The 14,582-nt window shown below is 41.0% G+C and overlaps 1 protein-coding gene across 1 annotated transcript in view; it reads left to right on the top strand.

The window, feature by feature from the left end:
• The window catches only part of MCOLN1 (mucolipin TRP cation channel 1), a 37,502-nt gene that overhangs the window by 11,525 nt on the left and 11,395 nt on the right, over positions 1 to 14,582 (top strand). Inside the window, exon 9 of the mRNA XM_034437827.3 lies at positions 5,377 to 5,483. Within this exon, the coding sequence (XP_034293718.2) occupies positions 5,377 to 5,483 (107 nt within the window). The remainder of the gene's footprint in view (positions 1 to 5,376; positions 5,484 to 14,582) is intronic.

Here is a 14,582-nt window from a genome sequence, read left to right as displayed (position 1 = left end):
ATGAATAAATGAATAAATGAATAAATGAATAAATGAATAAATGAATAAATAAATAAATAAATAAATAAATAAATAAATAAATAAATAAATAAATAAATAAATAAAATTTAAGACAGTCCTCACATTATCTCTTAGCTGGCTTTTCGGCAGAAAGCCTGCTGGGCCTGGGGCTTTGCCTCGCCTCATTTTTTTAATGGCTTCTGGTATCTCAAAGGCAGTTACCTGGTTGTTCATAGGTTTTCTCTGGGTTTGTGATAGTTTAGGCAACTGGTGTCTTAAAAAATATTCGTCTATTTTTGACATATCTATCTATCTACTGTCTTTTATACAAATTTGAATAGAAATCATGAAATGACTTTTTAATAAGTTCATTATCTGTTATTACACTATTGCCTTCACAGATTTTTCCAATCATTGTCTTTTCCCTTTCTTTTCTTAATTTATATGCCAACCATCTACCTGGTTTATTTGCAAACTCAAAATGTCTTTGTTTTGCGTAGGTCAATTTTGTTTCTATTTCCTGGACTGTTAACATAGATAATGATATGGTGTAAAATCAAAGGCTGACCTTGTCATGACTATTTTTTTTTTTTGAAAAAGTTTTACAAATACAGATTTTTCTCCCTTTCCACCCCTCCTCCTCCCTAACCCCCCCTCACCCTCCCCACCCCCCATGGCTTCTCCAAAAATTAACTCCAGATTGATATCAAATTATATAATACTTTACCATCCTTTTACACCACCCCCCACATGCTAACCATTTCTTTCTAACATTATTATTTCCCCCCTAAACTATACATTTCAAAGCAACCTTCAACTATAAAACTATGTAATAAATCCTAATTTAACGTTTATTCGACTCATAATCTACCCATTTCTTCCCACATGCATATATCTCCTAATCCAAATCTTTTACGTATATTTATATCTAAACATAACATGACATCCCTTTTCCTAAACTAAACAGTCAATAACCTAACCCATCTCCACCCATTTTCCTACAGGTCTACCTTACATAATATTAATATCTCTGTTCTTCTGCCCACACCACACAACTAACAAAAATATTTCCATATGTGAGTCCTCAAATGACTTTAAAATTATAATCCATATAGTATCTTCTGTAACGTCTTTCAACTAGATTATTAGTTCCATCACCCATATTAGGGTAACATCAGCTTCAGCTACCAACAGCATACTCAGTATCTTCCATTACCGTCTGCCCTCCTCAATAATAAATGTTTTCGTATATAAAAAACCACCCGAGTGACTTTATATTTATTTTATTTTATTTTATTTTTTGGGTTTTATTTAATTGACCAAACTAAGTAATAATTTTAATTAGCAATTTTATGATGTTTGTGTGTCTATATTTTTCTTGACTGTACACCGCCTTGAGTCCTACGGGAGAAAGGCGGTATAGAAATATAATAAATAAATAAATAAATAAATAAATAAATAAATAAATAAATAGATAAATAAATAAATAAATAAATAAATAATAAATAAATAAATAAATAAATAAATAAATAAATAAATAAATAAATAAATATATATATATATATATATATATATATATATATATTCCATATGGTATCTTCTGTAGTATCTTGTATCTAGATTGTTGATTCCAACCAGCGAATTGGGATAACAGCCAGATCTTCTGCATGCCCCAGTCCCATAATTCTCTTGCCACATAACTCAGCAAATACGTAATCCATTTTTCAAAGAGTCCAAAATAGAAAGTTCCAATCCACTCACTCAGAGGCCTTCTTCCACAACCCAAAAGCACCAGCGCTGCAGAGATCTGTTATTCTTCTCAAGATAATGAAAGTCAATAATTTGCCTCAATTATATTTTCATATATCATATATCATATGTCAGCCATCTATAAGTCCCGCTTATTATATTTAATCAACTCTTCAGTAACTGGCATTAAGCTGTTGTTCAGTTTAAAATTTTTTAGTTTTGTTAGACCTGCTTCTTCTTTTCTTAGCTTTCTGTGGTTTAGATCTCCATCCTAGTTGTCTCTCTAGGACTTGTGTATCAGCTGATTGAATTCCATGCTGGTCCGTAACTTGATAAGACATCTCATTAAAATCCAAAGAAGCCCCTCTTATGTCTGTAGGTAATCCAGCTATAACCTCTGAAGGAGAATCCAGAAGCGGCTCATCTAAAAGAACCTCTGTATCTTGTTGTTTTTCCATAACCTCCATCTCCAACTGCTTAGCCTGGGTTTCAGTCTCTTGTTCATTCTTTTCTTTATTCCCCTCCTGTATTCCTGATACTGATGACATACGTGGAGATGTTGGGTCCATTTTAAAAACCTTGTAGTAAAATTCTTCCGCCTTTTCAACAATGTCTAATTGATATCTTTCTCCTTGATATCTCAATATTATACCAACTGGAACATCCCACCTAAATGGGATGTTTTGTTTTTTTTAGCTCAGTCACCAAAAATCCGAATTCCTTTCTATCTTTTAACATCTTGGACGGCAGCTCTTTATATATCCAAATCTTCCTTCCATACATTTCTAGAGTGGAGTTAAAAGACTTTTGCACAATATCATTTCTTATTCCTTTATCTGTAAAGTAAATCACCACATCTCTAGGCAACTGTCTTTGCTTCGCAACCCAAGAATTTACTCTGTAGACTAACCTTTAAAATCACAGCCAGAACTTCAGCAGACATCTTTCTCAGGTCATCTCTATTATTTTCCTGTAATCCCCTCATTCTGACCGCAAACTCCATGGACCTGTATTGCATCACTGTAACTTCTCTTTCAATCCTTTGTTTTATATTATCTACATTGTAAGTCTTGTGGTCAGCTTTCTGTATTTTAGGCTTTACTTCTGAGCTATTTTCTTGAATATTTATCAAATCATTTTCAATTCTTTGTATTTTATTGTCCAAATTATAAATCTTGTCATCAACTTCCTTCATTTTAGACTCTAATAAATTAGTATCTTTATCCATCTTTATAACTATTTCTGAAAAAGTTTTGACAACTGTTACAATCTTTTGTTTCAAATTACCATACTTTAGTTGCACCAACTCTTTAATTACCGGCCTGAAGTTTTCAAGATTCTGGTTCACAATCTCATCATATCTTGCCATCTCCTCCAAAACAAATTTCTTTAAATCTTTCAAGCCATTCTGAGTCTGCAGGCTTAAAACTTGCTCATATGATTTGTAAATGGGGGACACCCCCCCCCCCCGGCTTGATTGTCTGGCTTTGTCTGTTTCTACGCCATCCTGCCCCACAAACAGATTCTTTTTTTTTTTTTTCTTAAAAAGAGAAAAGGACTTTTCTCCAAGCAATATCAGTATCAAGTCTCCAGGAAGAAAGAAACTTAAAATAGAGATTTTTCTCTTCAGTTCTAGCCAGCACTAGATACTTTGTAGCGTATTAAGCTATTCAAACGGAAGGACTTTCGCTTTCAGCTTTCTTCTTCTCAAGCCTCAGCCAGTCACCATTTTAAAAACTTTTTTCCTTCACTTTTAAAATCGCTCATAAGATTTGTTAGAAATACTTGCGATTTGGGGTCCCAAGTCAAGATTTCATCCTATTTGTTCGGACAATCTGTTAGATTTAGTTGATTGGATTGGTCCCTTCGCCTGGCTCTGCAGGAAGCAGATTTCCTCCGACGCCCGGAGCAGCGGCGAGCTGAATAGGGAGCCACATTCTGCTTCCTTCCCAAGAGTAAAAAAAAAACTCTGGGGAGTTCGCAGAGGACTCTACCTGTCCTCGCCGGCTCTATCTCACGTCTCCTTAAGGAGACGGAGTTTTTCGAGCCGTCTCTCAGCTGTAGAGACGGCTCTTTACAGGCGACGAGGCTGGCGGTCCCGAAAGACCGTCCGGCGGCGGCAGAAACCAAACCGGAAGCCGACCTTGTCATGACTATTAATGATTGCTGAGATCAAGAAGCACTTGCAAACTGAACATGTGCTTTCAGGAAAAAAAAAATCAACAAAAAGGTTGAATCTCAGTCTCAGATCCTGTTTAGTGATCAGCATACGAATGTCAGCCTCTGTGATGCTTGCTTGCTTTTGGCTACCATTGTAACAGGAGGGGGGAGGCATTGCTGGTATTTGGGAGAGGGGGAAGTGAGCTGGTGGAGATGTCTCAAAAAAGGGAGGAAAATTCTCACTGTCTTCATAGCAGCTGCAGAGTGCTGGTAAGTGTCAAGGTCAACTGCTCCGCCATACCAGATGGATGGGGCCGCCTGAAGAAGTACCCCACATGACACCTTGGGGAGATGTGGATTGGACACTCAACCTGGGTGCTTGGGGGGAGGGATTTGGGGATGCTTTCAATATGTGATTTTTGCGCCTATTGCCTCAGACTTTGCTTTTCTTTTGCTGCATTCAGTTCATACTCAGTAAAAGTACCTTTCTCTACAAACATGGAGTTGGGGTTTTTCTTTCTTGAGTTTTGAACAGAGGCACGCCTGACAGATGACCTCTCTAAGCAGCTTCCTGCAGATGTTGAGTAGAATAAAATGGAGATAAAATGGAATCCTCTGGAACAGACAATGATTAAGTCTTAAGCAGTAGTCTTCCACATTATCTTTTGGATATGGCCTAGTAAAAGATGCAGTACCACAATCAAGCAATTCCCTTTTGGGTTAGATCCTTCTGGCAATCCAGAAGAGTACTATAATTGATAAAACTTGAAAACTGCTAAGAAGTCCAAAAGAACTAGCAGGGCTCTCTCTACATTTAATTCATGGTATAAAGTCACATACTAAGGCATCCACAGCTGTTTCAGTTCCATATCCTGGATGAAAGCCTGATTGAAATGGAAATCTGAGTCTGTGCTATAATTGGGGAGATTTCCTGAGTTGAGGTAGAGGTTTTTTTGAATAAAGTCTTATTGCTTCATGGCTTGGAGGTACACATCCCACTGTCAGTGGGCATTATACTGAGTCAGACCTTTTTATGGCTACAACTCAGTAATTTCCATTTTTGGAGAACAAAACAATACTTTTAGTCAATTTTGCTAGCCTAACCCTTCAGGTAAGACTGTTTTTTTTTTTTTTTAATTTAATTTATATGCCGCCCTTCTCCGGAGACTCAGGGCAGCTTACAATGGAAGTTTTCTCTTCCATGTACATTTCCACTATTATCCATGCTCTCTTTTGGTTAAGCAACTGCATCCTTTGGTTTAAAATTTTAAAAAACCTTAAAATCTTGTGTGGTTTGTTCCACCTGCCATTTTGGTATTACTGATGCTACATGTTTGCTCTTTCCTGACTACTTTTGTCAAGCCTATATGGATGGCATTTCTGTAAGAAGAAGTGTTAACTTTCTGTTCTCTGTAGCTTGCTGTTTCATTGCAGATACCCAACTTTGCCTTGTTTTCTTTTTTGCAGGAGACAACCGTTTCCGGATGTTCTTTGATGTGGTGGTGATACTTATCTGTGTCTTATCTTTCATCTTGTGTTCCCGTTCAATTGTCAGGGGGCTTCAACTGCAGCACGTGAGCATTGCTAAAAAAACAGGCACCATTTTCCTTAGTGGATTCCTCTATATTTTTCTAAGCAGGATGGAAAAAGGACCTTTTTTGTGCTGAACAGCTGCAAAAATTCAAAATTTCCATGAAGGTGGGAGGAGAAGCTGGCACATTTCTTAAAGTATATTGCTTGCATATTTAGAATTGTTTCCTATAAAAACTCAACGTATAACTAGAGTCTAGTGCCCTGTCTGTGGTTCTTTCTGATCTGGTTTGTCCCTGCTGTGCTTCTTCAAGATGTGCAGCACTTTGGTATTTCCTCTTCTTTCTCTGCTCCTACCTTTAATTTTTGAAATGCAGAAATAGAATTTGAGGATTACATTAACATTTACAAAGTGACCAGACCTAGCCACAAATGAACGTAGTTTATTTAGGAAGGAGAAGTTATTTGCAAAAGAGAAAAAAGATTTTAAAAGTTAAAAAATAAAAGGCTTGCCTGTATTAGTCAAGAATGATATAGGTCAGTGATGGCTAACTTTTTTGCTGTCGTGTGCCAAAAGCGGGTGGAGTGGTGGTGGGGTTGCGCGCACGCATGCCCACACCCATAACTCAATGCACCCCACCCCCTGTGCTCCCCCTTTTTGCACGCAATGCCACGTGGGCCCGGTAGGCCCATTTTTCGCCCTCCCCAGGCTCCAGAGCAGTGGTGGGTTGCTCCCGGTTAGCACCAGTTCGCAAGAACCAGTAGTAAAAAATTGTAGTAGTTTGGAGAACCAGTAATAACATTGGCTGGCCACGCCCCCAAACCGGTCCCTGGCCCGGTCGCCGCTCGCTTACCCTGCCCACCTCATCAGAGGCTTTTTTTTTTACTTTTAAAAGCTTTTCTTCTACAACCTCTTCAGCCGAAAAAATGCTTTTAAAAGTAAAAAAAAAAAAAAAAAGCCTCTGATGATCGCGCGGCTCAGCTGGGATCGTCAAAGGCTTTTAAAAGCATTTTTTCTCCAACCTCTTTGGCTGAAGAGGTTGTAGGGGAAAAAAATGCCTTTAAAAGCCTCTGGTCCCAGCTGAGTTGCCTGGTCGTCAGAGGCTTTTAAAAGCATTTTTTTCTGCAACCTCTTAAGGTTATAGAAAAAATGCTTTTAAAAGTAAAAAAAAAAAAAAGTTGGCCACGCCCACCCTGTCACATTACCCCCACCAAGCCACACCCATAAAATAAGCCACGCCCACAGAAACGGTAGTAAAAAATTTTAGAACTCACCCCTGCTCCAGAGGCTTTCTAGGAGCCTGGGGAGGGCGAAAATGGCCTTCCCCACCCCCTGGAGGCTCTCTGGAGGCCGGAATGGCCTATTTCCCGACTTCCGGTAGGCCCGGAAGGCCCGAGAATCAACTGGCTGGCACACACATGCATGCTGCAGCTGAGCAAGGGCAACGCTCATGTGCCCACAGATATGGCTCCGCGTGCCACCTGTGGCACACGTGCCATAGGTTCACCATCACGGATATAGTGGTCCTTGATTTATGACTGGTCACTTACTACTACTAAGTTCTGATGGCTACCCCCACAGTCTCATGACTGCATGTCGGGCCCTCACAACCAGTCCTCATTTATGGATGTTTGCAGCATTCCATGGTCCCATGACTGCACTTTATGACAAAAATTAGCATTTACTTCCAGTTTTCAGCAAAACTGGCCCATAGCAAGCAATTGATACATGTAATGATCACTTAACAACTGCCACAAAAAAAGGTTGTAAAATTGAGTCAGTCATATGGGTAACCAAATTTACAAGTGTCTCTTTTTTTTTTAACAAGTTTTATTGTTTTTTTTCTTTTCTCTCCCACCTTCACCCACATCTTTCTTTCTTTTTTTTTTTGAACAGTGTTGGTCATTTCTTATACAATTAGTCAAATTCAAATACCGTATATTCCGGCATATAAGACGACTTTTTAACACATGAAAATCTTCTCAAAAGTCGGGGGTCGTCTTATACGCTGGGTGTTGTTCTCCTGTAACCAGGTAGACCAGCCCGAAAGGCTCTGATGAGCCTTAAATGGCTCTGACGATCCAAGCCCTGACGATCTGCTAATCAAGCAACTCAGCTGGGATCGCCAGAGCCATGGAGAAGGGAAAAACTTTTCTCCTTTCACATGGCTCTGACGATCCAAGCCCTGACGATCTGCTAATCAGGCAACTCAGCTGGGATCGCCAGAGCCATGGAGAAGGGAAAAAGTTTTCTCCTTTCACATGGCTCTGGCGATCCAAGCCCTGACGATCTGCTAATCAGGCAACTCAGTTGGGATCGCCAGAGCCATGGAGAAGGGAAAAAGTTTTCTCCTTTCACATGGCTCTGGCGATCCAAGCCCTGACGATCTGCTAATCAGGCAACTCAGCCGGGATCGCCAGAGCCATGGAGAAGGGAAAAAGTTTTCTCCTTTCACATGGCTCTGGTGATCCAAGCCCTGATGATCTGCTAATCAGGCAACTCAGTTGGGATCGCCAAAGCCATGGAGAAGGAAAAAACTTTTCCCCCTCCAGCTTGCTTACCTTAGCTGCTTGCCTTGCTTCGCTTGCCTTGCTTCGCTTGCCTGAATCCATTCCATCAGCAAGCAACTCCCTGCCTGCAATCAAGCAGGGAGTTGTGGACTTCAACTCCCAGAATTCCTCAGCCAGCAAAACAAAGCTGGCTGAGGAATTCTGGGAGTTGAAATCTACAAGTCTTAAAGTTGCCAAGATTGGAGATCCCTGTTCTATTGGGTAAGTATTTTTCCCCTTTAGGATCTTTTAAAAAAATAGTTAATTGGGGTTTTTTTTAGTTATTCTTTTTTAGACGTAGCCATTTAAAGTTTAGGAAGTTTTAAATTTAGCTTTCATATAAAAATAAAAATAAAATAAAATAAAATAATATTTGTGCAGCTTTCTGAGATTTAATGTTTTTGTAGTGTTTCACTCTAACTACACAAACACACAAAATCTCACAAAGCTGTATGTGGAATTTTGTGTGTGTAAAGTGTGAAAGTTGTTTTTTGGGGCTTTTTGTGGCTGTGTGAGGTTCCTGCTTGTTGCAGGGGCCACTTTGGGTCTAGCACAGCTGCTTTTACATTGTGGGTGAGCCAGTTGATGTTTTTTAATTTTTATTTGGTGTGCGTTGGAAGAGGGGTAGTCTTATATGGCGATTATAGCCCAAACCCTATATTTTAACAGGAAAATTCGGGGGTCGTCTTATATGCCCAGTCGTTTTATACTCCGGAAAATACGGTACATTTTACTCAATTACAATTTTTGTCAATATCGTCTTCCTCCTTTCCTTTTTTTGAATATACCTCAGTATTCCTATACTTGCATATATAAACAACTTCATCATTTATCCCTAAATTCTAACTTTACTGTTTATACATATTTGTCCTCTTTTATTCTTAAACAAATCATTTTTTTCTTAATATATTTATATTTATTTGTTCAGAGCTGCCTTTCTTCCACTTCATCTTTTTTTTTTGTACAGCAATCTTTTTCCTCAAACCTAGCCTCTCCCTCTTTTCCTTCCAACTTTCTTTCCCCACCTTCTTCTTCTCTTCTCTACTTCCCCTTCCCTTCTCCTTCTCCTCTCTTCCTTCCTGTCTTACCTTCTCTCCTACTCTACTTTCCCTTCCCTTCTTTCCTCCCTACTCTTCCATCCCTCTCTCTCCTTCCTCCTCCCTTTCAATTCCTTCATCTCTCTCTACTGCTGTATTCATTTTCAATTTAATGTTTTCCATTGTGGAGTCCAGCCCTGATCCCTTATCTTTTTAATTATTAACAATATATTTCATCTTATTCTTTTTTTTCCTTCAAATCTTTACTCAAACACTTTTCTAATCTCTTATTTTTTTTACTTTTACCAATATATTTTTTCTGCTTTACTTCTTGCAAGTATAATGTTTAAATCATTTTTATCATTTCAATTTCATTCAGTTTTACATTCAATTTCAATCATTAAATATATTTCTCAAAACATCTTAACGATATATTTCCACTTATTCAGATATATATTTATAAAGCGCATCTTAATTCTTTTTCATTTTACCCAATCCAAATAGTTCTTAAAATATTCTTAATTTGTCTTCTTTTCTCTTTTTAATTATGTTTCAAATATACAGTTTAAGATATTCCAAATATTACATTTCCCCCAACTGGTTTATTCATATTGTTAAAACTTATCATTCTATAAACCTCCAATATTATTGAGCATATGACATTTATTACAGTTTTCCCTTTATTTCCAGTTTTCTTTTCCTTTTTCGTATCTTTTCATTATTAATATTTTGTATCTTAAAATCGTAAAATCTTTGCCCTTTATTTCCCATTATTTTCCATCCCTTTTCCCTCTTTCTTATATTTCCATTGTAAATCCCAGTGTAATCATTTATGTTTTTAATATTTTTTCTTCTCCACCCTCTTTTCCTTCTTTGCCTTTTGTTTTCCCTTCTTCCTCCTTTCTTTTGTATTTTAAAATTCTGCACTCTCCTATTCTGCCCTATATTTCCCATTGTTTATCCTTTCTCTTTCCTTTTTTGTGTCTTTTCATTGTTAATCCTAGAATGTTTATTTTGTATTTTAAATCATAAAATCTTTTATTTTGTCCTTTGTTTCTTATTATTTTCCATCTCTTTTCCCTCTTTCTTGTCTTTCCACTGTAAATCTCAGTGTAATCATTTAAGTTTTTTATATTATTCTTGTTCCACCCTCTTTTTCTTCGTTTCTTTTCTTTTTGTCCATACTTAATATTACAATTGTTTAATTTTCCATAGTCAGTCTCTTTGTCTTTGTCTTCTTCATTATCCATCTCTCTTTCTTGTTTTTCATTAGTCATTTCTTTTTCACCTTCAGTGCATTCTAGCTCTGTCTTTGCCTCTTTAGATTTCGATTTTCCATGCAAATTTATAATCATTTCTTTTATTTCCAAACACATCATCTTTATAAGTTCATTAAGTTCCTGTTCCATTTTATTCTTTCTGGGTTGAATTATTCCAGTTTTAAGTCGCATTAAGGTCCCTCTTTTATAATCATCAAAGTCTATCCTCTTGTAGGCAAAATGTATCCTCCTTAATTCTCGTCAGTTATCTTTTTAAAAGTTCAAGATTTCTTCAAAGGTTTTCTCAAAGTAAACAATTCCATGTCATGCTCTTCCTTCTCCTGCAGATGTCTCTCTATAATCCACAGTTCAACTCGACTATTTCACAAATCGCCATTTTATTTGTAATCCACATCCGTGTTTACCGAGTCATAAAAGAAAAAAAAGCCAGTTTTCACATCTTTCACCTTTATATTTCTATATTTATATTTATATAAACTATATTTATATAGTTCCTCAGATAGCCGGATGTGAGTCCCTTTGTGTGAAGTGGGGCCGTGGGGTGCAGATGGGTCTGCTGACTACGTACCTGGCTCCCTGCCACGTGGCAGCAACCCTGCCCGAGCTACTCGACGTCATTGCCGGGGTGGCGGTCGATACCCCCAGACTTATTGTCATGGGGGATTTCAACCTCCCATCCACAGGTGGGGCGTCAGAGGTGGCTCGGGAGTTCATGGCTTCCATGACGGCCTTGGACCTGACCCAGTTAGTTCAAGGCCCCACTCACATAGGGGGACACACTCTGGACCTGATTTTTATCTCTGGTCAGTGGTTGAATGATCTTGGTAGAGGGGACCTAGACATCAAACCCTTGTCATGGACAGATCATTCGCTCCTTCACTTAGACTTTCCTACCGCTTTCCCCCGCCGCAGGGAGACGGAACCAACCAGATGGTTCCGTCCCAGGCGCCTGATGGATCCCGAAAGGTTCCTGACGGAGCTTGGGCCGTTTCCTGAGACTCTAACACACGACTCGACTGAAGAACTGGTGGCCGCCTGGGAAAGGGCGGCCGCTGGAGCTTTGGACCGCGTCGTGCCTTTGCGACCTCTGACCCGATGCCGATCTCAATTAGCTCCTTGGTTCTCTGAGGAGCTGAGAGAGATGAAGCGTCGGAAAAGACGCCTAGAGAGCATTTGGAGGACTAGTCAATCCGATTCTGACCGGACACAGGTGAGGTCTTATATCAAGACCTACCTAGTGGCGATAAAAGCGGCAAAATCTAACCATTTTTCCGCTCTTATCGCATCTGCAGAGAACCGCCCAGCTGCCCTGTTTAGGGTGACCCACTCCCTTCTTCGGGGGGGAGTACGGGAAGATCCCTTGCAGGGTCGTGCTGAGGATTTTGTGCAATTCCTGCATGATAAAGTCGCTCGGATTCGGGATGGCTTGAACTCCGACTGGATGAGTCCACGGGAGGAGACCGGGGCAGGTCTTGAGAATGTTATCTGGGAGGAGTTTGATCCTGTGACTCCCGAGGATGTGGACAGAGTTCTGGGTAAGATTAGTGCCGCCACGTGTTTATTGGACCCGTGCCCCTCCTGGTTGGTACTGGCCTCCCGGGAGGTTACACGAGGCTGGCTCCAGGGGATTATAGGTGCTTCTCTGAGTGAGGGTGCCTTTCCTGCCGCCTTGAAAGAGGCGGTGGTGAGGCCCCTCCTCAAGAAGCCTTCCCTGGACCCGGCTGAATTAGCTAACTATCGTCCAGTCTCCAACCTTCGTTTTGTGGCGAAGGTTGTTGAGAGCGTGGTGGCACGACAACTTTCCCAACACCTGGATGAAGCTATTTATCTAGACCCGTACCAGTCGGGCTTCAGGCGGGGATACAGCACAGAAACGGCATTGGTCGCGTTGGTGGATGATCTCTGGAGGGCTCGGGACAGGGGTTGCTCCTCTGTCCTAGTCCTATTAGATCTCTCAGCGGCTTTTGATACCATCGACCATGGTATCATGCTGCAGCGGTTGAGGGGGTTAGGAATAGGGGGCACTGTTTTGCGGTGGTTCTCCTCCTTCCTCTCTGACCGCTCGCAGTTTGTGTTGGCAGGGGGACAGAGGTCGACCTCGAGGCGTCTCACATGGGGGGTGCCGCAAGGGTCAGTCCTCTCGCCCCTCCTGTTCAATATTTATGTGAAGCCGCTGGGTGAGATCATCCGTGGTTTTGGGGTGAAGTGCCATCTGTACGCTGATGATACTCAGCTGTACATCTCCACCCCAGACCACCCCAAAGATGCCCTTGATGTGATGTCTCGCTGCCTGGAGGCCGTGCGGGTCTGGATGGGGAAGAACTTGCTCAGACTCAACCCCTCCAAGACCGAGTGGCTATGGCTTCCAGCGCCCCGATATAGTCAGCAGGTGCCATCGCTAACTATTGGGGGTGAATCTCTGCCCCCCACAGAGAGGGCTTGCAATCTGGGTGTCCTTCTGGATGCACGGCTGTCTTTAGAAGAACATATGACGGCCATGGCCAGGGGGGCCTTTTATCAGGTTCGCCTGATTCACCAGTTGCAGCCCTTTCTGGATCGGGACGCCCTACGCACGGTCACTCATGCCCTTGTTACTTCCCGGTTGGACTATTGTAATGCTCTCTACATGGGGCTCCCCTTGAAGAGCACTCGGAGGCTCCAACTGGTCCAGAATGCGGCCGCGCGGGTGGTTATGGGCGCAACTCGTTGTGCCCATGTGACACCCCTCCTGCGCGAGCTGCACTGGCTCCCAGTGGTCTTCCGGGTGCGATTCAAGGTGTTAGTTACCACCTTTAAAGCACTCCATGGCATAGGACCCGGGTACCTCCGAGACCGTCTTCTGCCACCAATAGCCTCCCACCGACCAGTCCGTTCCCACAGGGAGGGTCTCCTCAGGGTGCCGTCAACCAAGTTATGTCAACTGGCGGCGCCCAGGGGGAGGGCCTTCTCTGTGGGAGCCCCATCCCTGTGGAACGAACTGCCCCCGGAAATTCGTAAGATCTCCGACCTCCGGGCGTTTCGCTGCGCACTGAAGACCCTATTATTCCGCCAGGCCGGACTAACAACACAATAGTTTTTAAATTGGGATATTTAAATTTATTGGGGTTTTAAATCTGAGCCACTTTATTTAATTAAATTTTATATTGTTGTTTTGTTTGTGTTTTTAAACAGGCTGTACACCGCCCTGAGTCCTTCGGGAGAAGGGCGGTATAGAAATAAAATTATTATTATTATTATTATTATTATTATTATTATTATTATTATTATTATTATTATTATTATTATTATTATATACCACCAATCTGTTTATAATCCAATCCAAATTGAATCCAAGTTCCAAATTTACATTTCTGTTTGTCAATCACTTTTAATTCTTTATTCGGGTTCTTCTATGGCGCGCTTGTCATTCTCACTTTCTCTTTCCATCCGCTATCTCCCCCTGCTGTTATTTAACCTCAATTTCCACGCCGGGGTAATTTTGGTAATAGTTTAGTAGTTAAAAATATTTAGAATTTTTTTTTTTATTGTCTGTGGGTTAGCCAATCACTCATCCAACACCAGCACTCTGTCCAAATCTTCCCTCCTGTACATCGCTTGCTCCAGAGGCTCCAGCTTCATGGCGATTCACTCTGATCGCCGTCCCCCCGCCCCCATCACCAGCTCGGAGAGAGTTTCTCGGGCTATCCAAGGGACTTGCCTGTCCCTCTTTAGACACCGAGTTGCCTCTCTTTCTTCACTGTCCCTACAGGACAGCTTCGGTCTGAAGGCCTTCCCGGTAACGGTTCGTCTGGCTGGATTTTGCCAAGCTTGTCGGAGCCCGGCATTTTCCCAGCCAGTACCGCCGCACCGCTTCTGGATTCATCCACAACAGTCTCAACTTATAACCGTGATGGGCAGGCTCCATTATAGTCATAAATTTGAAGACTACCTATATAAAAAATATTCTGTGGAACAAATGCAAAATTAATGCAGGTGTCAGCCTCTTTGATGCTTGCTTGCTATCGGCTGCCATAGTAATGGGGAGGGGGGAAGATTGGCATTTGGGTTGGGAAGACGGCCTGTGTGAACCAAAAGGGAGTGCAGTAGATCTCATGATCTACTGCACAGCTGAATGGAGTTGGGTTTTTTTTTTTATTTATTTATTTAAAACAATACATCAAAAAAAAGAAATAGTCAAACAAATGATCGCAACAGGAACTTTGCATGATATTTACACTTTCTACGGTATGTAGGCTTCAGTCAGATTTAACATATATTAAACATAATCCTGGTTATG

This window comes from Pantherophis guttatus, chromosome 2 (genome assembly GCF_059756535.1).
Source record: "Pantherophis guttatus breed Tessera chromosome 2, ASM5975653v1, whole genome shotgun sequence".
Classification (NCBI taxonomy): domain Eukaryota; kingdom Metazoa; phylum Chordata; class Lepidosauria; order Squamata; family Colubridae; genus Pantherophis; species Pantherophis guttatus.
The sequence above is the reverse complement of the archived record's forward strand: the minus strand, read 5'-3'. Positions and strand labels throughout refer to the sequence as shown.